Source organism: Equus caballus, chromosome 11 (assembly GCF_041296265.1).
Source record: "Equus caballus isolate H_3958 breed thoroughbred chromosome 11, TB-T2T, whole genome shotgun sequence".
Lineage (NCBI taxonomy): Eukaryota > Metazoa > Chordata > Mammalia > Perissodactyla > Equidae > Equus > Equus caballus.
Window position 1 is genome coordinate 57,724,623 of NC_091694.1, and position 24,116 is coordinate 57,748,738.

General features: G+C 42.2%; 1 protein-coding gene across 7 annotated transcripts; it reads right to left on the bottom strand.

The window, feature by feature from the left end:
* Window positions 1–6,461: 6,461 nt before the first annotated feature.
* LOC106781339 (zinc finger protein 879-like) lies at window positions 6,462–23,548 on the bottom strand. 7 transcript variants are annotated; one of them, XM_070228221.1, is made up of 7 exons: window positions 23,363–23,548; window positions 16,906–17,499; window positions 16,506–16,772; window positions 13,373–15,434; window positions 11,130–11,268; window positions 10,730–10,825; window positions 6,462–8,309 (listed from the first exon to the last, which is right to left on the bottom strand). In XM_070228221.1, the coding sequence occupies exons 4-7, from the start codon at window positions 13,475–13,477 to the stop codon at window positions 6,679–6,681; spliced, it is 1,971 nt and encodes a 656-aa protein (XP_070084322.1). In that variant the 5' UTR covers window positions 13,478–15,434; window positions 16,506–16,772; window positions 16,906–17,499; window positions 23,363–23,548; the 3' UTR covers window positions 6,462–6,678. The 7 variants fall into 7 exon arrangements, with proteins under 7 accessions (XP_070084322.1, XP_070084324.1, XP_070084323.1 ...); XM_070228223.1 differs by lacking the exons at window positions 16,906–17,499; window positions 23,363–23,548 and adding an exon at window positions 11,593–11,753 and having other exon boundaries at window positions 11,130–11,237; window positions 13,373–15,552; window positions 16,506–16,642; XM_070228222.1 differs by lacking the exons at window positions 16,906–17,499; window positions 23,363–23,548 and adding an exon at window positions 11,593–11,753 and having other exon boundaries at window positions 13,373–15,637; window positions 16,506–16,602.
* Between the last annotated feature and the right edge of the window lie 568 nt (window positions 23,549–24,116).

Here is a 24,116-nt window from a genome sequence, read left to right on the forward strand (position 1 = left end):
GAACCATCCTATATATTTCTCAAAAATAAAAGTCAGGGGAGGGGACAAAAAGGTTCCTATCTTTATTCTTTCTGATAAGTTAAATGCCTTGGTGGAGAGGGATGAAATGTCGTCTTACTCTACAGCACCTAGCTAGGCAAAGAATACGCAAAATTGGGGGAGAATTGCACCCATATTTGGGGAACTGTGCTCCTCCATACAGTAAGGAGTCCTGAGACGGGAAAAGGAGATGGCGAACAGCATCGCCTTCCAGCACCCAGACCACCTTGTTAGAAATTCCCAGACATCGATTTAAGCCACCATTCAGAGAGGCTCCGTGGCCAGGGACAACATCGTCTGGGATCTGTTCCTGTGCCGACTCCAAAGGAAAGAGCTCTGGACTAAGGGCCGGGCACTCTATCGTGCCCCAGGCTATGAATCCTAAATTGCCACCTGTCTGCAGTCCACCTCTCCCGCGCTTATTTAATAAGGAAAATGCACTCCATCTTCCTCCCTCCCAGGAGGAATGGGTTCCCCGCCGGACCAAAGGCCGGTGGGTCAGGCCTTGGCCACTTCACTCCTGGAAGGCGCTGCCCGCGGCCGGACCCTCGCCTCGGCCGGCGCCCGCGGTGCACGGCAGAGTGGACATGGCAGGGCTCGCTGCGCCACTGCAGCGGGCGGGACACACGCCGTCCCGCGCCTGGAGTCGCCGCGCTGCGGTCCGAGCCACCAGTAGCTTCGGCAGGAGCGAACTTCCCGAGGCCGCGGAGCCTCGGGCCTGCCCTTCTGCCGGAGAGGGCGGCAGAGCCCGGCGCCGGGCTGCGCGGGAATCGCTTCCGGCCCTGCGGACGACGACCACTGGTAGTGCGGCCTGGAGATTAGCTGACCACACACCCGCATCCACCCAAAGCACACCCGCCGACAAACACCGGGGGCGGAGCGCCGGGCCGGGAAGCCGCGCAGCACAACCACCTTCCCTCCGGCCCCATCTTTGTCTCTCTCGCTCCCTCCTTCGCCCCGCCCCCCGCACGCGCGCGGCGGCGGTTACCCAAGAAGCAACGGGGTAGCCTCCTAGCCAATCAGCAGCCGGGCGTTTCCTCCCCCCGCGCCCGCGTTTGGTCTCCGTGACAACTCCTGAGCGTCCTGCCGTCCGGCCAATCCCGGAGGGCCTGAGCCAACGACCAAAGGCAGGAGGAAGGGGATTCATTTCTGCGTCTTTATCATCTAAGCAGGAAGGGCTGTCACGTCCCCCATATGATTCATGAACGAGAGGTTACAGCCCGGAACCAGGGACCGGGCGCGATGAACTAGGTGCATGTGAGCGTTGTCTAGTAGAAAAACCAGGGGACACAGTTTTAATGTGAAAAATAACCGCCGGCAATTCTTTTGGAGTCTAGTGACTGGATAGCGGGCTAAGGATGTAAAAAAAAGAAAAGAAAAGAAAAAAGAATCATTCTCCCAAAGCAGCAGAGAGGTTGGACAACCTTGTTGCCAACTTATAAAGCAAAGAGCCTTTTATGAGGGAAAAGGCACGTGTGCTCACGACGAGGGAGCGAACCAAGGCATTAAAGGACTACCTACAGCTGCCATCGGATCAGCCAAATCCCCTAACTCCACTGTGATTTTCAAGCCCGCTCTCCTCTTCTGGAGACTTCCTTCCCCTCGTAAACAGGAGAGAATGACATAAATCCACACAATACTGGATTAGGAGAAATAATTTCGAAGCATCACAAGAAGCACACTCCACACTCCTAAAATGACAAGAATTTTTTTTTTTAATCCCCAGAACTTGCTCTTTCTTTTCCTAATTTCCTCTAACTCTCCTCCCGCCTGTTAACTTTACTCCAAAGAGAAGCCTCTGACTCCCTTTGATGTGTGCTTATTACTACGTCAATCGTCAAATACAAAAGAGGGGGAAGGGCATGCTTCAGAAAGTCCCCTTCAGGACGGGCAACCAGCCCCAAAGCTGCCCTCTGCTCTGAGAGGCCCCTGATCTTGTCACAGTCATGAACCTTAAGGACTTTGTGGGAGCTGCTGAAAATGCTGGCCTAAAAGGGACTGGTAGGTAAATTTGGGCTATTCTACCCAGATAAAACTACTCTCTGACTTTCCAGTATAATATTTAGTACCTTATTACACTTTAGCAGTTCCCTAGGTAGGCATTAACATGGGGAATGTGAAGAGTGCTCTACCTCAGAGCTTTGCCTCCGAGTCAATGCAGAATCCCTCTGCTCTTAGCATAGTCTGGCCCAAGGCTTATCAGGTTGTGTAGCATGAAGGGAAGAAGCTTGACATCTGTAGACCCCATCGTCACTTATGCTTCCATCATCCCTAGCAGGTAGCTCCATTAAGCTCCCACATGCCCTGGTGATTGGCATGCTTCTGCAATGCTTAGCTCAGGGCCACACACACGTGCAAAGCAGTACAGCAAAAAGGTTAAGAACAAGGATTCTCCAGCTGGACTACCTGGGTTTAAATCTCAGCTCCACACTGCTTACCAGCAGGCCAGTGACTTAGCCTTTCTGAGCCTCGTTGCCTCATCTAGAAAAGAGAGATAATACGAGGTAGGTACCTAAGAGCATTGTTGGGAGCAATGAGTAAGTTCGTGCATATAAAGGTGCCTGAACAGTGACTAGCACATAATAAATGCTTTATAAGTATTAGCTATTATTATCGTCAGGGAAATCTTCTGAAAAGGATTTGGATAGAGCTAAAAAAAAAAAAAAAGTCTGTACATTGAATTCTGCCTTACCTCATGCTGATAAAAATGAAAGAAATGGAATACCAATGTCTACTTCTCCAGTTGCATTTCTAATATAAGGACAAAAATCAGGTAGCTTTTCTTTCTTACTAAAGGAGAGATTCAAACTAAGTCTGCCTTATTAACTGAGGCAATTATCCAGATACCTAAAGGAGGGTTTATTTTGGGAAATGGATTTTTTTGACCTGGATTAACCAGAAATGTTTCTCAATTCTCCACATTGCTGTATCACAGCAACCTTCCTACTAGGATGAATTGGCCTATCTTCTGATATAATCAACTTTGACAAACCAAGCAAAAACATTCAAGGAGAGGAATAAGTATTATAAGTAAAAGTAGTACACGAATGTACTGGCTGTGCCTCTGGGTTCTTTGGAGTCAAACTCTTCCACACAGTTAGCTTCCACAGTCAGCAGATTAGGTGAAAACAGGGTATTGTCAAGATTGCCCTTATACATTTTTTAATTTGTCCATAAAATACAGCTACATAATTTTGTGTATAACTCTCCCAACACATGCTATTATGTATTTGTATGTACAAATTTATAAGTAAACAAAAGAATGTTATGCAGATATGAAAAATATAATTTTACAGTATTTTTAATTTCACTAATTTATTTATCTGTTGGTTTTGGGGGGGGAAGGGGTCTTAATGCATGTGGTTGAATTCTTATTATGTAAAAGGTACGTATGATATGATTTTCCCAAGAAAAGCCACTGTATTTTCTAGCGTGACTCTTGGCAAAACATATCCAGAAACCATCTAATATATGATGTGTTATCAAAAGCACTAAAGGGATGATTTTTTCACTAGAAAACTCTATTTTATATGAATTTTTAAAACCATATGCAAGTATTATTTTGTTTAAAATCAACAACAACAAAAGACCTAAACAAGATACTTTCCTCATGGGGAGAACTATGTTAAAGTTGGGGACAAAGCCAGAAATTAAGATCAAACTAAAAATGTCTTAGCAGCATAGATGAGGGACATAATGAGTGGCACAGGTTTTCAGAAAAGGAGATTATTTTCAACTATGGTGATGAAGGAAAAGGTCAGGGAGGAGGTGACACTTGAGTTGGGTCCTAAAGAGGAGACTAACTTGCAAATAGAAAAGACTGATAATGCGACAGCTGCCTCTTGATTTAAAAAAACAAATAAACACAAACCCTTAAAAGTATTAACCCCCCCACCCAACCCCCCACCCCCGCGAAAAGGCAGAAAGCCCTGCTTGAGTAACAAAGATCTCCTCCTGCCATCCTCAAATCAAGCCAGGGCCACCATAACATGAGCTCATCTCAACAGTGAAAAACACCCAAGCTGCCTGGAGGGATTTCAGATGTAACATGTAAATTAATTTTCCCTTCGCTGAACCCAGGTCAGTCAAGCATAAGCAGTTTTAACCATATAAATTAGAAATTTTGATTTGCATGACTTAAAAACTGAAGAATCCAGATTACCTACCAAAAAGAGATCAAAATATCAAAAAAAAAAAAAAGTATTATCTAAACCTTTAAATCAAACTCCAAAATTCACCATCACCACCCCAAGATCTTGCCTTAACCAAACACACACACAGAGCTTTAGCTTAAGTAATAAAAGGAGAGGGATTATAGTCTCTAACAAGAGGGGAAGTATGGATAGCATTTAAGAGGATCCTGTAAGAAAGATCCAAGAAAAGAGTAAAAGCATAGATCCTACTATTAATGGCACAGATTAAAACAAAACAGTCATAACATTTCTGGAAATGTTCTGATTTCAACTATCTTATTACCATCATGCCCTATAAATTTTAATATTTCAGTATCCAAACTATATTTTGACTACAAATAGAATTAAACCAATTCACTACAGTGCAATCCACCAATTTATGCAATCCACCCGTCCAAGGACAGTCCTCTTGTTCAAGGACACCTGTCCTGAGTTTTTAGTTCTAAACCAGGTTATCATACCCGATGCCTCTGAAGGAATGGCAAAGGTTTACCCACAACCAAAACTAACTGGCTCCAGGGAACAATTGGTTATGAGAGGGCTTTGCTATCTAAGTTGTTAACAAACATTATTTTAAGAGGTCTGATTCTAATGATGGACACTTATAGATGACTCTTTTTTCCCCTTTTCAATTTCTAAAAGTTACTAAAGATTTCAGGTATTTCAAAAGTTATTTCCAGATGTCACCATTCCTTTATTTTGTCTTACAGCTAATTTTCAGAACAAAAATCCTTTCTTCTTTACCTGCAGTTGTGCTCCTCAGCCCTAAAACTCAAGCCCTGTTGAACTTCAAGCTGTAGCTGACACCATGTAAGTGCTTTAAACAGAAGAGAAGGGTAGGAAAGCTGGTGAGAAGGGCAAGTTCAGAGCAGCCCTTTTAGAGAGAAAAATACAAAGCATGGACATCTCAGGTTCTGACTAGTAAATCAGGAAAGAGAAAGTTGAGACTCTAATCCTAGATAAGAATCCTCTTCGGTAACTGAAAAATGCCTAGAACAAAGAAAAAAGGAAGAGGAAATAATTCATGTAAACCTAAAAAAGGACCATAAGATTAATTTAAGCTTAGGATGACTTGAAAGAAAAGAACTCACAGTGTGACCAAAAAGTAATACCTGGCTTCACTAAGTACACCTAAAATTTCTTAGGGCCATATACAGGAATTTTCACCAGAAAAGCCAAGTAATTTAATCCAGTGATAGTCTGATACAAATTCGTAGGTTATTTTTTTCCTGAAATGTTTTCTAAAAACGTAAGCTCAAACCTTCCCCCAACTCTTCCGTCCGGATTATATGAAACAGCAGTTACCATGGAAGGCTGTCAGTTTCCAGGGTAAATAAGGTTGACTTTCTGAGAAGTGATAGTTATAATTTAAGCCTTGGGGAAAGGGTAAAGAAAAAAGATTCTCGGAAGGGGAAGATGATCAAAGCAAAATAGATTCTTCATCAAGAAAAAACGCAGTACCATTAAAGAGTTATTTTGAGATAAGTGAACAAAGATTTTCTGAGGAAGTGGTTGTAATAGAGTCTGACTCCATTTCTGATGTCTGGCCATTGACAGCATTTGAGCTTCCACCTTGCTTCCCCACCACCAGACATCTCGTACTTTAGATAAGGAAGCCTGTGTGTACCTCCTTAGCTCTTGGCACTGGAGCTTGACTCCTGCAAGCTTGAATACCACTGCCGTGCATGGAAACTTCTCTAGCCCTAGCCCCTAGCCACTGAAAAGGCCCAACCTGCTCTTTGCACTTGCCATTCCAGACTGGCCTGTGCCTACCCTGCTCTCCTCAAAAGTCCTTCATATGAGTAATACTTTCTTTCAAATTCTCTTGGTGCGTGAAGTGTCATCAGTCTCAACAACTGGCCTATTCATTGGGAGGGAGTCCATCTTGCCTCTGTGGGGTGATCACAAAAAATTGGGACAAGGTAAAACAGACAATAGCTATCTACAGGAGGGTAGATGCTGAGGGTAGGAGTGACTGTATATAAGAGCAAAGATTTATAGGAAGGTAGTATTATGATATATAATCAACCATGAGTTTCTCTGTTTAGTTTGGACATGGCACTATTCCAATTTGTACAAAAAGGGTCAATAAGCTCAATTCTGAACAATTGGAATTGCTTCACGTGTTGGAACAGCTTATTCCTGTGGCCAAGAAAAAAAGAAATCACTTCCCAGTGACAATAGCCATTTTCAGGTATGGATAAAAATACACACATACACACACAAAGATTGATGTTTAGAGTATCTTGGGCTATTTCAGATTTCAGATCAGTGTTTCTTCACTTGGATTTGTGGTATTCTGGCAGCTGATACTTTTCAGGAGAAAATGGGGGGAGGGCATTTTCATCCCTCAAAATAAAAAAGTATCACAATTGTAACAACCTGTGAAAGTATGATTCTTTGGTATTTAACAAAGTGAAGTGTCTGAATGAATATGTCCACATATTCAGAGTGACTCTCCACTGTGAAGTCTCTGATGCCTAATGAAAGCTGAACTACACCTGAAAGCCCTGCCACATTCATTACACTCACAAGGTTTCTCTCCCGTGTGAATCCTCTGATGCTGAGTAAGATGGGCACTTCTACTGAAAGCTTTCCCACACTCATGACATTCAAATGGTTTCTCTCCAGTATGAACCCTCTGATGCTGAGTAAGGGATGAACTCTGGCTGAAGGCTTTCCCACAATCTTTACAGGTGTAGGGTTTCTCTCCAGTGTGGATTTTTGTATGTTTTATGAGAGTTGAGCTCTGACTGAAGGCTTTACCACATTCTTCACACTTGTGGGGTTTTTCTCCAGTATGAGTCCTGTCATGTCGAATAAGGGCTGATCGATCACTAAAGGCTTTCCCACAGTCATTACAGGTATAAGGTTTCTCTCCAGTGTGAGTTCTCTGATGTTGATAGAGGTGTGAGCTCTGACTGAAGACCTTGCCACATTCATTACATTCATAGGGTTTCTCTCCAGTGTGAATAAACTGATGGACAATAAGGGAAGAGTTGTGACTAAAGGCTTTCCCACATTCATTGCATTCATAGGGCTTCTCTCCAGTATGAATAAACTGATGTTCAATATGGAATGAATTGTGACTGAAGGCTTTACCACATTCATTACATTCATAGGGTTTCTCTCCAGTATGAATCCACTGGTGTTGAATAAAGTGCATTATCTGAATAAAAGCCTTCCCACATTCATTACATTTGTGGGGTTTCTCTCCTATATGGATTCTCTGGTGTTGAATAAGAGATGACGTGTGATTAAAGGCTTTCCCACATTCATTGCATTCATATGGTTTCTCTCCAGTATGAATTCTCTGATGTACTGTAAGGGCTGAATAATTACTGAAAGTTTTTCTACATTCACTACATTCATAAGGTTTCTCTCTATTCTGGATTCTCTGATGTTGAATAAATGGTGTATTCTGAATTGAGGCTCTTTCATGCACATTATATTCCTTCCCACTATGAACACTCTGATGACGTTTGATAAGATAGGAGTTCCACTTATAGGCTTTCCTAGCTTCATAAGACTTCTCTCCAATATTAGTTTTCTGATGTTCAGTGTGGTGTACACCATGACCAAAGGCCTTCTCATACTGATTACATTCCAAATCTTTCTCTCCAGTATGCACTATACAATGTTGAATATAAACTGAGTAATCACTGAAGATTTTACCACATTCATTACACTGAAGAGCTTTTTCATTTGTGCTGTCTTTCTGATGTCTGGCTAATTTTGAATTCTGTTTGAAGCTCTTTCCCTGAGCATCATATGTATAAGGTCTCTCTTCTTTAGAATGTCTTGGTTGTATAACAAAGTCTGACTTCAGACTAACATGTCTGGCAAATTCAATATATTTGGGGCTACTATCTGCTATTGAAGTTCTTTTCTTGCAGATAACTGTTGCTTCTTTGCAGAGTCTATCTTGAGCACCCTCTTTGATCTGTGTACATCCCCAGGCCTCTTTCAGACTGGAGGTCCTTGCATCAGCCTCTGTGCTTCTCTCCATATTTATCCTCTGGTATGATTCCTTTTCAGAAAACACTTTCTTTGGTTTTGACTTTCTGGTCTCCAAGTCTGGGGGAGGAAAAGTAAAAATGTTCTCTGCACTAAAAGAAAGAAATGGCTAAAGCAGGAATGAAATAATAATTACATAAACACCATTAGTCACAAATGTAAATTGAGCAGTCAACAAATAATTCACTGGATACCTATTATAGGCTCAGCACTGTTATGTGCTAAGATTCAATGATAAACAAAGCAGATACCATACCAGCTCTTGTGAAATGTATAGTCTATTGGGGAAGAAAGGTATTAATTAAATAACTTCAAGCATGATGAATACTATAAAACAAGGTGTTAGAGAGATCTCAATTGGGAAATTATCAGTACTGTACACAGGAATGATAAATGCCCCAGACTCTGAACCACTGAAATCTTCCTTGGCTTTTGATACACCCCCTCCCTCACCTCTTGTCTGGAGTTCACCCCAGCCCGGGTCATCCTTCAGTGCCTACATCTTCCACTCCCAATGGCACAGTCCTCCCGAAACTCTCCATGATTACCAATGAGGTTGCTATCAGATTCAAAAAGATCATTTCCCAAAAATTCCTTTGTTACCATGAATGTTCACCATTTGCCAGAGATTTCCTTCAGCCTCCACTTTTTTCCTTCTCTCTGAGCCTCCCAAAACACACATGAACACACACCCTCACCCACCAAAGGCTTACAGAAGTCAAAGTTCAGGAGAATGTAGAAATGTTAGAAGGATCAGAGGATTAGGCCTACTACTAACATTAGTTCAGGTTTATTATGGGGAAACTACACAAGACATACTTTTTAATTGTTGTAAAGTTGGGACTTTATAATTGGGGATCTTGTAAGTACTCTTTCAACTTTATTATGGGTAAAACAAACATGGCATATATCTCTTTGTATGTTGAGGACTATTTTCAAAGTAATCTTAGTATGTGGATTTGACAACCTTATATAAGGTAGGAAAAGAAAAGTTAAAAGACAGCAATGGAAGTTTAAGCAGAGGACAAAAATGGTAGCAGGAGGACTAATGCACTATTAGGTTAGCCAAAAAGAAGGAATAACCTATTAATGTTAAGTCCAATGGACACTTTTCAGGTCTTTTTCACTTGACCGCTCTAGCATATAACACTATGAGCCCCTCGCCTCCTTCTGAAATGCTCTCTTCTATTGACTTCTGTGACAATTAATCTGACCTGGTTTCCTCCTCATTCTAGCCACTCCTTCTTATTATCCCCTTTGAATGCTCTTTCATTTATTTATATTAGTAAATTTTTAAATTTCAAAATTTCATTTAATTTAAATTAGTAAATTTTTAAATTTCAAAAATTTAACATCTAATGCCATCACCCATTATTAAAAATTATTACCATTTTATTATTTTTGGCACCAGTTTTTTTCCCTATGTGTTTACTTTTGAAAAAGTACACCAGTGATATATATATATATATATATATATATATATGACAGATACTTAAATGTGTATGTTCACTAGGTATCTAGCCTCTCCTGCAACTCATTTCATGCTCTATAGGTGATCTCATCCACTCCTATGATTTCAATTACCATATTTTTCAGATGATTCTCATCTGTACCACCAGTTAAGATCTCTTTCCTTCATCAAGATCCATTTGACATATCGTCCTTATATTCATCTACCTTCCAGACGTCTCCATGAAGACCAGTTTCTCAACTGCAGCACAACTGAAATTTTGGCCAGCAAGCCTTTGTGTAAAGGGCTGTCTTGTGCATCGCAGGGTGTTTAGCAGCATCCTTGGCTTCTACCCACTAGATGCCTATAGCCCCTCCAAATCTTTAGCCGTTGCCAAATCTCCCCTGGGGGCAAAACTGCCCCCCGTTGAGAACCACTGGTTTAGACCTGCAATAGACACTTCAGCCAACTTAGGATAAACGGAACTCATCTTTCACCCTCCAAATTTGCTACTTCTCCTGTGTTCTCCATCTCAGGGAAGGGAATTTCCATCCACCTACACATCCAAGCCAGAAACCTGGGAATTATTTTTGTCTGTTACTCCCTTACCTCCCCATATACTCAGCAAATTCTGTCAATTTTACATCCTTAAAATTGGATGTAAAATAACATGCAAATTGCTTCATTCTCTTCATATTTTTTAGATAGGAACAAACTAGGTACAATGAAGACAAAGTACATGAAGGAGAGACTCCAGCTACTAGATAGGAGAAGGAAATGACTGCATAAAATGCCTGGGGCAGGACACAACAGGGATCTCTGGATCAAGTGTTAGGGTTACAACATTAAGGAGGAAGTACCCCTTCCTTGAGTCTAGGAAGAAGGAGACAGGCAGGCTATCAGGACTCTGATACGTCCAAGTGAAGATGAGAGTAGAGGGGGCCTCACCATTTTCTATGGGCCTGGAGGATCTGGAGAAGAACCTCTGACTCATATTTTGAAAGAGGTTATCTGCCTTGTTCTCACTTACATGTACAGCTGCTGCTTAGCACTTCTCCCTCCTGCATCCATGGGTTTACCACTTGTTCCAATCGGGAGATGATACCAGGTTTAGAAAATGGAAATCCTACTCAAGGGAAAGAAACACAATGTGATCTTAAGTTCAAAGGACAAAGGACCACCCCATTCTCAGTCCCACTCGGTTGCGTTTTTGAGAGCAGAAAACAAGATACCTAATTGTCAAAATTAAGTGAATATTTTCTACCCGGGGTAAGTAGGGTGAGAAGCAGTTTAAGGATCTACTCTAGATTCTGGAGGAAAAAAGAATAACCAAAACCTCATTTGTTATTTCCCCCTAATAGGAGCAAGGGAATCTTTAGAAAGCAAAGGCATCCCGAAAGGCCAACCTGAGTGGGAGGACTCAACCTTACCCAAGGAGACCAGGTTCCTATAGTTCTCTAGCATCACATCCCTGTACAGGACTCTCTGCGCAGGGTCCAGTTCTCTCCATTCTTCCTCAGTGAAGTTCACAGCCACACCTTTGAACGACACAAAGCCCTGAAACACCCTCTGAAGAAAAGGTGGAATGAGGCAGAATTAGAGGAGACTGATGGGACGGGAGGAAATAGATCCAACCGTGTTCATAGTATCAAAGGCAAGATTTTATTGACTTGTATGTTATAAGAGTTTAAAATGTGTATACCCTTTTGACACAGCTATTTTATATCTAGAAGTCATTTATAAGAAAATGGTCAGAGATAAGGAAAATGAATTATATACAAAGATTCTTATCTATTTATAACTTACAATAGCAAAATAGTTCTAAACAACCTAGAAGTTTGAGGAGAGTGGCAGAAACTGATAACTGCTCACTAAAGTACACTTCCTCCTCACCTTTCTAGGTAGGCAAACATTTCCCAAGCTCCTTTGCAGTTAGATGTGGCCACGTGACTGAGTTCTAGCCAACGGAATGCAAGCAGAAGTGAGGCGTGCCATTTCCATGCCTGACTCACATACATTCCTCCATGTTGTTTTCTCTTTCTCCTTCTGGATGGCTGGTGTGGAGATGACCCCAAAAGTGAGTTTGAGAGCCATGTGATAAAGATACTAGAGCTTCAGCTAGCTCAAGGCCCTGAATGGCCACCCTATCAACCTGCTGACACAGTCATATGGTTATGAGAACAAGAAATAAACTTCTATTGTATTGGGGCCATTACACATTTTGGGTGTGCTGGTTACACCACTTGTAAGTTATCCAACCCTGATTCATAAATTAACACCTAGAAGTGGAAGGTATCATCATAAAAACCTAAAATATACAGGTGGCATTGGCTTGACAATCAGGTGGCAGGTTTCGAGGAAATGGATATTTAAGGCTAGAATGATGCAGACGCTTGATATACACTGACAAAATAATTAGTAACTGTGAAGGCAGACCAAATGCTCACTGAGCCTGTAGCTCTAGGGGAATAGGTTGGAAAGAGCCAGAATGCTGGTTTGTGTAGGATACTCCTGGATGTATTCGGCAAAGAAAGAAAGAGTTGAGCTCAGGAAAGAATTTGCCAATTTTCAAGCTAAAACAAAATGGAATACAGAGCCTAGAAATTTGGTTGCAAACATAGTTGGAAAAGCAAACTGTTTCTAGGTCTCATACACTAGAAAATAAGTCTGAAAAAGGCTTTGAGGAACAAAGGTCCATAAAAACGTCTCAGCTAAACAAAGTGACTTAGCTCTGTAAAAAAGATCAGGTTAAGGATATGGCCTTCCCATCCAAGCCTATTATTCAGCTGGCCTTAAGGTTATTTTCATTAAGTTAAGAAAGAGACATGATAAATAAGAAACTAAGAAATATACCAAGCTTGAGAATCATATCTAGGAAGAACTTAGTGTGCCATTATTACTATATGGCAAATCTATCAGAAGTTTTTGTAGGACAATATATCCATGATTTCAATGTACTTCCTTTTTTCCCGTTTCAAAGAAAGCAGTATCTCTCCTCAATTCTAAGCCATTTATGTCACTGACTTCTCAAAAATCTACTCATCCTTCAGGGCCCACTTCAAATCTCGCTGCTGCCATTAGCCCGGGAGCTCCTTAAAAGGGCTTAAAAATGTTGGTTGAATGAATAAAGCCTTACCAAATCTTTCTCAGTAAAACACATTTACTCAATCTCCTCTGAATTCATACATTTTCTCTAAAGCTCTTTATTATTGAGCAAGCCCTCAATAAATCTGATTTGTACCACACAGATTTGTGTACAGGTCCTGTGTACATGGGATTCTAAGCAGACAGAAGAGATGTTTCATGTGCCCTTGCACGTTTAAGCCAAATGTCTCAAATGAAAAAACGGGAGCTTCGTTCTCATCCAACCGTGCTCTGTCAGTCCTCCTCCTCAATTATCTGCTAAAGAGGCCTCATCTTCCCCACCTCCTCTGCTGCCAATTGACAGGAAAGGCCGCCAAGCCCGCCAAGCCCCCTGATCCCCACTGCTACTTTACACACCTGAGGAACACCCAGTTACCATTTCACTGGCAGTCCATCCCACCCACTTGATCTTATATTTTAAAACTGCTGATGCTATAAGGCTGACTAGCTTCACGCTAAGAGAAAGAAATTTATTTGCTTCAGGAATTAAAATGAGGTTTTAGGGACAAGAGGAAAAGCCCCAACTCACCTGGGACTTTGCTGTCTGGAGAAGAGCAGCCTCTAGCCTTGGTTGTCCTGTGGTTTGAAGGATTCCACAGACATCTAAGTAACAAGGCTTCAAAGATAACTTCATAGGAGACTGAATGTAAACTCAGGGAAAGAAATGACCATTAAGTGGTTTCAGGATATGCCTGAGCCTGTGCTCTGAGAATGAGGATCCCCGTGACCAAAAAAAAGGCACAGACTGTCAGGATTGGAAGAAAACAAAGAAATCTAGCCTCAAATCCTTGATTGACAAATGGAGAAACTGTACAACTTCACAGAACAAGAAAAAGGAGCCACGGAGGCAGTGCCCTTCCCAGCAATCAAGGGCACAGGGACCTTCGGCCACCAGATCACGAGCATTCCAGGCCCACAGTAAGTCTGCAGCCTTCCCAGGTTGGTTCCACCACACACCTGATCCACTAAATTGCAGTGTGTCATCTCATTCCCCCTGTACCCTCAGCACTCAGCAGAGTGTGCCTGGCAGGCAATAAACTCAAGGTGTTGTAAGCGAATTAATGAACAATCCACCTACCTCCCTTTGTCTGATTCCACACCCATCAAGCAAACTTCTGCTCACAATTTACTTTCCCATTTTGATGTTTTGCCTCTAGGAAGAAAACTGCTGATATGTTAACTTTGAGTACTTCTTTGAGCTTGTCTCTGGGTGTTAGAGTTACATGCTATTTATTTTATTCCATGTATAATTCTGTGTTTTCCCAATATTCTATAGTTTATTATTTCTTTAATTCTCCCCCTCCCCCACTCCCAAAAGCAATACTTACAGCCTCTTATGGATTTGTTTGGGGAAGAAGTAGGTATTTCACGTCCTCAGTCATTATAAGCAGTACAGGGTTTCACAATTTTTAAAAATCTATGCCACCTGCACCGCTTTCTCACTGAACATTGCCTCCAGAGTCCTCCTGCCTGCTTTTAACATGGCTCCGCATGACCACAGGCCAGTTTCTTCTGTGCTTCAGTTTTCTCGTTTGAAAAATAGGATAATAGACATACCTACCTCCAGCATTGTGCATTAATGCATATAAAGGACTCAAATCAATGCATATAAAGGGCCCAAATCAATACCTGGTACAGAATAAGCACTCAGTAAAGGTCATTCAATTATCAGTTAATTAGCATTCTCACTATTTTCGACACATCAACACCACCCAAGATTTTAATGGGTTTTCCTTCTATCCTTTGTTTTATGCAAACAAAAGGTATAATCAGTGTTTGATCATACTCCCAGGCACGCCCCTTCCCCAAGATGGCTGCCCCCTCCCTGTACTGAACTCTAACAATCAATGAAGACTAGGGTCTTAGGAACTCAGAGAGGCTGAGGCTGGAGAAAGCCAAACAGACCTGGGATAGACTATGGAAGCCCCTTCTAATCTTGGCCATCCATCTGTATTCCCTTAAGAAAGAACACTTCTAAAGAGGGAACTGAAAGGAAAACAGGGAGCAGTTCCCAACCCCGCCAGAACTGGGCAGCAAGGCCTTGGACCCTGCTGATGCAGGTCCCAGCTCTGCACCCGAGCCCTCCCATGTGCTCTGATGCCAAGTCAAATCATCAGCTTCTCCACGCCCATTTCCTTCTCCTTTCCTTCTCTCCTTCTTCTCCGGAGAGGCATCTGGTGAAATGGCAAGAGTATGGAGGATGAGATGTCTTACTTTCTTGGAGCTTCAAGTAAAAATGGAATGATATTAGTAAAATCACTACTACATATCAAGCACTCACCATGTGCCACGTGTTTTCTATAAAGCACCTTTTACAAATGAAGAAACTGATCACCTGCCCAAGGTCTCAGAGCTGCCCACATATTTTACAAGGCTGCTATAAGGAGAAACTAAAAGGAGATTATGCATGCACACTGTCGGTACCCAGCTAATGGCAGAACCCTCTCTCACTTGTATATCTTACCTCTGTTCTGAAGTTTGTGGGTCCAAGCCTCTACAGCCACAGCCTCGGCACCACCATTTGGGTGTAGCAACCTCACCCAACTATTCCATGTCTCTTCCTGGGAATTGCCAGCATTCTCCCAGAAACTCTGGCAAGAGATTCTGCATTTGAATTTTTCTCCTTTTTCACTGTATTTCTTTTCTCATTTTCTGAGACTCCACTCACAACAGTAATCAGAGTCTGAAGCAGTATCTTCTGAGCTAAGGCTAAAGTCAAGAACGTCAGCAGTCCTTCAGTCTTCAGGAAGCCCTAAACACAGGCAAATCTCAACATAGCCTTTACCCCAGGGCCCTGCAGAGACAGACACCCAGGAACACAATAACAGACAACAGGTGAAGATACTGTCACCAACATGCCTGATGGATACACAAGTGCCAAGTGTGGACCCTGGTGGAAAGTGCCTTGCTAGGAGTGAGGCCCCTCGGGTTCTAATTTGTACTATGTGCCAGTTGGCTGGGTGACCCAGAGCAAGTTACTTTTCCTCCCTGTGTTTCAGTTTCTTTTTACCTACAAATGTGGAGGTGGATGCCTACCATTAATAATCACTGCTATTGACTGAGCCCTTAGTTGGTGCCTGGCACTGTGTCAACTGTTTTATATCAGAATTCCACTTAATCCTCACAACCACCACTTAAGGTAGGAACAGTAAACCTCATTTGACAAATAAGGAACAGGAGGCACCGAGTCCAGTGACTTGCCTAGGGTCACATCCCCGAGCAGTATCCCTTTCTGGCAACGTAGACGAACGGATCTCTTGCATCCACGCCCTCCCACGTTAAGTGAGTCTATACAATGGTTCATCACACTGTGGGTTGCAGGAACACAGGGGCGCATACGCGTGGGTCTCTAACCTGACCCAAGCACTGGGAGCCTTGCGCCCAAACTGCCTCACCTTCCAGCCAAGCGCTTCAGGCTGTGCGGACCCTCAGCCTGTTTCCGAGGAAAGGACCCGGTGTCTCAGATATTAAACCCGCGCACACACCACTGTCAGGTACACACAAAACCCAGAGCAGAGGGGCAGGATCAAGGGGGCTGAACGCAGAAGGGCACCACCCAGCCTCCAGCAGAGGGGATTACGGTCAGATCAGCAGGCCCGGGGAGAAACCCAGTGGGACGCGACCAGGCCCCCAAGTCTGACAATCCCCTGCTGGACACACACCCCTGTCCGGCGTCTGCTCCTCCCCAGACCAGACGTGGGTCAGGTCACAGCAAAAGTTGACGGCGAGGAAACACGCTCGCCGTGCGCAGACCAGGTCCAGACAAAGGGGCCGGAAGCGGAAGTGCGCGCCAAGGCCCCTGGGAAATGCAGTCCGGCCCACCCTGGTGCCTGGACTCGAAAATGCGGCGACCGAGCTGCGCTGATAGTCGGCCCCGACCTCCGAGACACCTGCTTGTTCTGCGGGCAGAAACAACACCTCGTATGGCCCTGAAAAGAGAGAGTGATGTTGGCTGCCCGGGCGAAGGTGCACGGGAGCCACTGGGGGCGTGTCATAAACCATCAAGAACTGGTTGAGAGATTTTTGGGAGGGAGGTGGGAGTGTGGAGAGCAGAGGCTTTACCTTTGGTCGCTCTCCGCATCGTAAGCAGAGCTGCAGCGCTGCTTCAGAGAGCCCGACACAGCAGTCCCGCGCCGGAGGTTCTGCAGCTCTCCGGGAATCCTGGCAGATGCCCTGCACTCTCACGTTCTGGGGCCGGTTCTTCAGTGGTTCCCACGCCCCTGCAACCTCAGCTCAGAGCACGTGGTCCTTAGACGGCCGTTTGGGTTCCTATAACCCAAGTGGACCGTTCTGATACGCGGACAGGTGGGGCCCTCCCTCGCCAATATATAAGACGGTTTTTAGCACCACAGTGTTTACATGTCTCTGCCCAGAAAAGTTTCGCGTTATTTCTAGTTGCTATTCCGTTTGCTAGCCACTTTCCAAATCCACGACATCCCTCCAGATCCCTTGGTGATTGATTTCGTATGTATCCAAGTTCAGGTAATTTAGCCCCCTAAAAGTACATTCTGGTTAATTCTCCGTGATGGGCCTGTCAGAATGTAGTTCAACTGATTCTGCTGGGACAAGAGTGAAGGCAGTTGAGTTGTTGGTGTCTTCTTTATCACATCCAGAAGCAGGAGGTGTCAAGAGGGTTGTTAACCTGAAAATAAAGAGCTAAAATAACAGGTCAGAGAGGCCTGCCATCCAGGGTACACAGACAGATTCAGGTGGCAGCCCAAATAGTGTCCCGCTACGGAGTAAGAGGCTGGGGCTTTTAAAGGCAAAAAAGGGAGGTTTGTATTACCAAGAATGTTAACTGGAGTTGTCGGCGGGCGGGGTGGTAATATTGGCTAAATATAATTGATTGTTAAGGCTGTTCCTAGAGGGAGGCAAAAGTCCATCACTGTGATAAGTTGCAGGTGTTCTTTGGGGCATTCTCAGAATATTTGTCTCGACTCAGTTCAAAAGTTCATGTTCTGCCCCATGAGGACATGCATAAGGCCGGTTTCCTTAATGGCCTCCCAGCTCCATTTTAAAGCCTTGGACATAAGTGACCCCATTTTGTTTCACTCTGTGCAGGGTGCATACTCCATCTCCATCTTCTAGGACAGCCCCTCCACCCCCGCAGCACCCCTGAGGAGGAGAACCTCTACATAAATCCAGCCTACACTTGTGCTCTAGATCCTGTCTCTCTAAGCACTTTTCTGGCTAGAATTCTCTGGGCATCCACAAAGATGCTACTGTAAAGAAAGCAAAACCTCAACCATGAGATCCTTTTGTGCTGCGGGAAATCATAGCAGCATCCTTGCTAGGCTTTAAGCCTAGGAAAAATAAATTCCAGATGGGTGACTGGGAGATATGTGATCTGATACCAGATTGTTTGTGCCTTGGAATCAAAGGCTGGAAGAAAATATCTTATCGAGCATGAAGGCAAGGGGCTTAGGAAGGCAGGGCCCTTGCAGGAACGGAACGCATACCTTGCTGATTGTTCTTAAAATACTCCCCAAGGGAATGACGTGGGACAGGCTGGTGTGCGTCAGGGGGATGAAGAATAGAACCTTTGGACTTTGGCTTGTGTGTCCCTGCAGGCATGAGTTTCTGCTATTGTACATGCTTGAGGTTCTTTACCCGCAAATAAATATGTGGCGATCCGAGGGACCTCACCTCAGTCCTTGAGGCTGATGGTCCCCTGTCCCATTGAATAATATAGATTGTGTTCTGTCTATTAATTCCATCCGCCCCTTCGGCTGGCTGCCTATCTGGTGTCAGCAGCACTTGTGCCAGGATTTTTGAAGAAATGCTGAGGCCTCTACAATTTTGCATTGGGTAACCAGGAGGGAAAACCCATGGAACACTCTTATCAACTGGACTTCCTCCTCCCCGCGAAAAAAATCCCAAAGCCCTCGGTCATCTAGTGGTTTATTAAAAATGCATGGAGTGATCTCACAAGGTTGTAATCTATCATAACACTAATAAAAAAAATTAAAAAAAATAAAATAAAATAAATGCATGGAGTGATAGGCGCAACAGGAATGGCAAATTGTTGACAGCAGGCGATAAATCAATGAGGGTTCATTATTCTATGTCCTCTACTTTTGTGTATGTTTGAAACTTCATAAAGTAAGTTTTAACAATAAAAATTAAGTTAAAAAATAAAGCCTCTCATATATTCAGAATTTTTGGTTGGCTTCCCATTGCAGAGTAAAATCCAAAGTTTATTCTCTTAAGGGTTCAGATAATCAATTTAGTGCCACACAACCAGCATTTTTTTTTTTTTAAGATTTTTATTTATTTATTTTTTTTTCCTTTTTCTCCCCAAAGCCCCCCGGTACATAGTTGTATATTCTTTGTTGTGGGTCCTTCTAGTTGTGGCATGTGGGACGCTGCCTCAGCGTGGTTTGATGAGCAGTGTCATGTCCGCGCCCAGGATTCGAACCAACAAAACACTGGGCCGCCTGCAGCGGAGCGCGCGAACTTAACCACTTGGCCAGGGGGCCAGCCCCCACACAACCAGCATTTTTAAAAAATGAAATAGAACAGAAAAGAAGAAGAAACACTAGCATGTGTAAGAAAATGATTGTTTCAAGGAACTTTTGTTTCTGTTCTTTGGATATGTATACTTGGTTACAATGTAAAATGTGTGTGTGTTTTCTGTGGGTCACAGTCAAAGGAGTTTGAAAATTATTGCTATAGTGCGTGGTCACCAACCTCATCTCTCTTTACGGTATCCCCTGGCACTAGTTTACCCTGCCCTCCATCCTTCAGTTGACTCCAGCCTCCTGGCTATTCAACATGCCAGGTTCAATCCCCAGATATCCACATAGCTCACCCCCTCATCTTTTTCAAATCTCTGTTTGAATGTCATCTTTAACACCAGTGTTCTCCCTCAACATTTGATAAAAAATAGGGGACCTTGTAACATCATTCACTATCTCCCTTATTTAGCTTTATAATTTCTTAAGGACACTTATCTCCACTTGACATATTATGTATCTATGTGTTTATTTGTTTACTGTCTCCCTATCTCCACTCCAATGTAAGCACCTCTAATTTCACCAATGTTGTATCTGAAGTAAGCACTTAATAAATATTTGTATTGTCCTGTGCATTCTTTATTAGGTTAACTACTAGCTGCTTTTTCTTGAGCTTGTGGCTGATAGTCTTAAAATTTTTGCCATTTTACTATGTGAGGACACACCAAGAAGTCAGCAGTCTGCAACCCAGAAAAGGGTCATCACAAGAACCTGACCATACTGGCACCCTGATTATGGACTTCCAGCCTCCAGAACTGTGAGAAATAAATTTCTGTTGTTCATAAGCATTTTGTTATAGTAGTTCAAACAGACTAAGACATGTTTCTTTTTATTCTTGGAGTTTAAGAATTAGGCATTATATCAACCATTTAAAAATTATATTTGTACTTCTGAACTTAAAATATAATCATGGTACTAATATTATTAAGTAAATACAATATATTTTAATATAGCTATACAAAAATGATTATATAAATTATAAAGCCCTTAGAAGCAGCAGTATTTTACCAAAGCTCTGTAGTATTTTACCAAAGAGGTATTACATTTTATTGTAGATTCTTTTTGTGTTCTACAGATCACCTGTGCATACGCAACCCAGAAGAAAAAACAGACAGTATTGTAACTAGCATAGTATGGAATTGAGTTTTAATTTTCACTGGTAACTTACAGCAGAAAATTGTTTTATTATGTGCATCTAGAATCTTTTTTTTTCTCCCCAAAGCTCCAGTGCATGGTTGTATATCCTAGTTGTAAGTCCTTCTAGTTCTTCCATGTGAGCCACTGCCACAGCATGGCAACTGACAGACAAGTGGTGTGGTTCCTTGACCAGGAAATGAACCCGGGCCACTGAAGTGGTGAGAGCACTGAACTTTAACCAGTAGGCCATCACAGCTGGCTCTAGCATTTAGAATCTTGAGTGGGATCATCTTTATCATCTTAAGCTCTATATTACAAAAAGAATCAACCTAGAAGCAGTATAGTGAAGCACAGTATCTGATGGTTTGCTCTTCTTATTTTCTGGATGGGAAAGAAGAAAGACACTAATACTTAGTGGCTGCCTTCCAAGTGCTCTGTGCACCATGCTGTTGCTTCATATACAGTGTCTTATTTACTCAGAGAAGAATATGCCTATTTTAAAGATAGGCATTATCATCCCTTTTTAAAGACAAAGAAATGGAGGCTCAGGAAGTTACAGTAAATAGCCTGAAGTCACACCAAAGGAAACATGATGTTCAAGCCAAGAGCCAAGTACCATTTAATTCACAAATCCCATGATATGTTTGCTATATTCTGCCTAATTGAGAAGGGATTATCATTTGCTGGATGGAAATATACATACTCTTAATGTATCAAGCCACTTAGTGGGGTTGAGCTCCAACTCCTGTAGAGAGCACCCTTCAGACTGCCTCCCTCCTAGAGATGTTGTTGGTAATGAAAGACTATCGAGAGTCCTTAAGAGCAAGGGTTCTAGGATCCGAAAGCCTGAATTTGAATCTGGGCTCTACTATTAATTAATCTTTTAAATCTTTTTATGTCTTGGTTTTCTCTTCTGTAAAATGGAGATAATAATAGTACCTACTTTAGGAGTTTGTTACTAGGAATGAACGGGATCATATAAAGTTCTTGGAACAACTCCTGGCATATAGTAAATGATCAATAAATAACAGCTAATTGACTTTCATAGAAAATTTTATTTTGTAAGAGCAGAGGGAAGAAAAGAGCTTTGGGGAGAGAAGAGCCTGAATCAAATACAGTGGGATAGAAGGGTCCCTGGAATTTAGTGATTAGATGGTGAAAGTTAGCAGTTAGAAAGCTGTTTTGTTGAGAGACTATGTAAAATCAGCAGGAAATCTCCTCTATATACAGCTGACAGAGGCTAGGATAAAGCCATCCTTCCTGCCTGTATGTGAACCTAGAACCTTCTAACACTAGGAAGATGGGCAGCTTGATGGTACCAAGAGGCAGAACAGTGAGTGGCTTTCTTTAGCAGTGGCAGTGGGGAGGCGCCTTCAAGATGTGAGCAGGCCACGGACACAGTCTAGTGGAGCCAGAGCAGAACAGAAGGACGAGGTGGACCCCAAAGTCTGGTTTATGCCTGTGTAGCTTCAAGAGCCTCCCTGCATTCTCCCAAAATGCCTGGGGCGACCTTGCAAGGAGGAGCGCATAAACAGAAGGCAAGAGCAGGAATTTCATACTGTCAGCTCTAACATGGTATGATATTGTACCTTCAGACTGGGAGGATCTAAAACTATTTGATAGATTTTAATATTTATATTATATGCACACACTTATATAGATGGATATATTTGGATCATGATCTCTTTATTCTGCATATTCATTAATTAGCCCTACCCCCCAAAATAAATGGAGTGTATAATTTGTTGGAAAAGTAAATTTTGTCAAGCAAAGACTTATCTAAATGACAGAACTGTTGACTTCCACAAATTATTTTTATGTTGTTAGAAATAAAAAGAAAAAATAAATCCTTAAAAAATATTATTGAAGGGCTGGCCCTGTGGCCGAGTGGTTAAGTTCGCACACTCAGCTTCAGCAGCCCAGGGTTTCGCTGGTTCGGATCCTGGGCGCGGATGTGGCACCACTCATCAAGCCATGCTGAGGTGGCGTCCCACATGCCACAACTAGAAGGACCCACAACTAAAAATACACAGCTATGTACCAGGGGGCTTTGGGGCAAAAAAGGAAAAATAAAATCTTAAAAAAAAAAAGTTGTTGAGATATAAATATCACCCATGCAAAGGAACACATACTACTTAAAATAATAATAAAACAAAAGCCACTACCCAGCTTAAGACATATTGTGAATGGTACATTACTTTCTGTTACAGTTGGATTTAGAAGAATGTTTCTGACATTAGTAAACTGACCTTGACTCTAGAAACCTTGCTAAACCTAATTTTTATAGTTTTAGTGATTTTTTTATTCTTTTAGGTTTTCTATGTAGATGATCTTATCATCCTATATCATCAGCAAATAAGTAAATAAAATACATATAAATGCATTTAATATAAGCTCATTTAATCCTCCCATATATAGTTTATTTAGTCTTCACAACCATCCTATGAGGTAGGAATTTCATTCATTCATTGCCCTTGCTGTACAGATAGGAGAACTGAGGTAGGGAGAGGTGAGGTCACGTGCCTGAGGTCCTACAACAAGCCTCAGAACGAAGATTTTAAGTTTCAAAACTGGCAGTCTGGCTCTAGGGTCTATGCTCTTAACCACCACTTCTACAGCCTCTCAGGTAACTGCCGTTCAAGGTGTGTCTCCTCCAGCATTCTAACCCCACCCCTCTCTCTCTCTCGTTTTTTCTTTTCCTTATTACTGTATATTTGATAGGCCCTCCTCCACTATATTGAACATCAGCAATGATAACATTCTTGTCCCATTCTCAGTTTTAAAGAGAATACTCCCATGCTCCTCTGTTAAATTCACATTTGCTCTAGGTTTTTGGTATATAGATTTTATCAAGTTAAGAAAGTTACCTGAGGGGCTGGCCCCGTGGCCGAGTGGTTACGTTCGCGCGCTCCGCTGCAGGCGGCCCAGTGTTTCGTCGGTTCGAATCCTGGGCGCGGACATGGCACTGCTAGTCAGACCACGCTGAGGCAGCGTCCCACATGCCACAACTAGAGGAACCCACAACGAAGAATACACAACTATGTACCAGGGGGCTTTGGGGAGAAAAAGGAAAAAATTAAAAAAATAAATTAATTAAAAAAAAAGAAAGTTACCTGAGTTTTTTAACCTAATCATTAACAGGTATTGAGCTTTATCAAAAGATTTTTCTGTTTCTATTGATTTAATCATTTTATCTTTTAGAGTCCATTAATGTTGCAGATTTCATAGCTAGATTTTCTGATGTTAAACTCTATTTAATCATGATTTCAGTTAAATTCAGTTAGCTAATATTTCATTTAGGATTTTTGTACCTATGTCTATAAGTAAAATTGGTCTGTAATTTTCTGGTTCTGTGTAATGTCTTTATCCGTTTTAAGAACCAAGATTATACTAAATTGCTAAAATGATTTTGGCAGCTTGATCTCTTTTTATTCTCCTGTTTTTAGAACACCTTAGAGAAGATTTGTTCCTTGAAAGTTTCATAAAATTTGGACTGTAGTCTCTTATTTCAATTTTGTTATGATAATCGATCTATTGAAGTTTTCAATTTCGTTTTGCACCTTTTTTTATTTTATATTTTGCTAAGTTTATCTACTTCATCTATGTTTTCAAATCTATTGT

What these genes read in the sequence shown, in the direction of transcription:
- LOC106781339 (XM_070228221.1), bottom strand. Translation starts at nt 13,477, where the DNA reads ATGAAGTTATCTTTGAAGCCTTGTTACTTAGATGTCTGTGGAATCCTT. An exon ending in TCCAGACAGCAAAGTCCCAG is followed by an intron (nt 11,269 to 13,372) that starts GTGAGTTGGGGC and finishes CCTTTTCTTCAG; the next exon opens with AGGGTGTTTCAGGGCTTTGT. An exon ending in GCTAAGCAGCAGCTGTACAT is followed by an intron (nt 8,310 to 10,729) that starts GTAAGTGAGAAC and finishes TTCCTCCCCCAG; the next exon opens with ACTTGGAGACCAGAAAGTCA.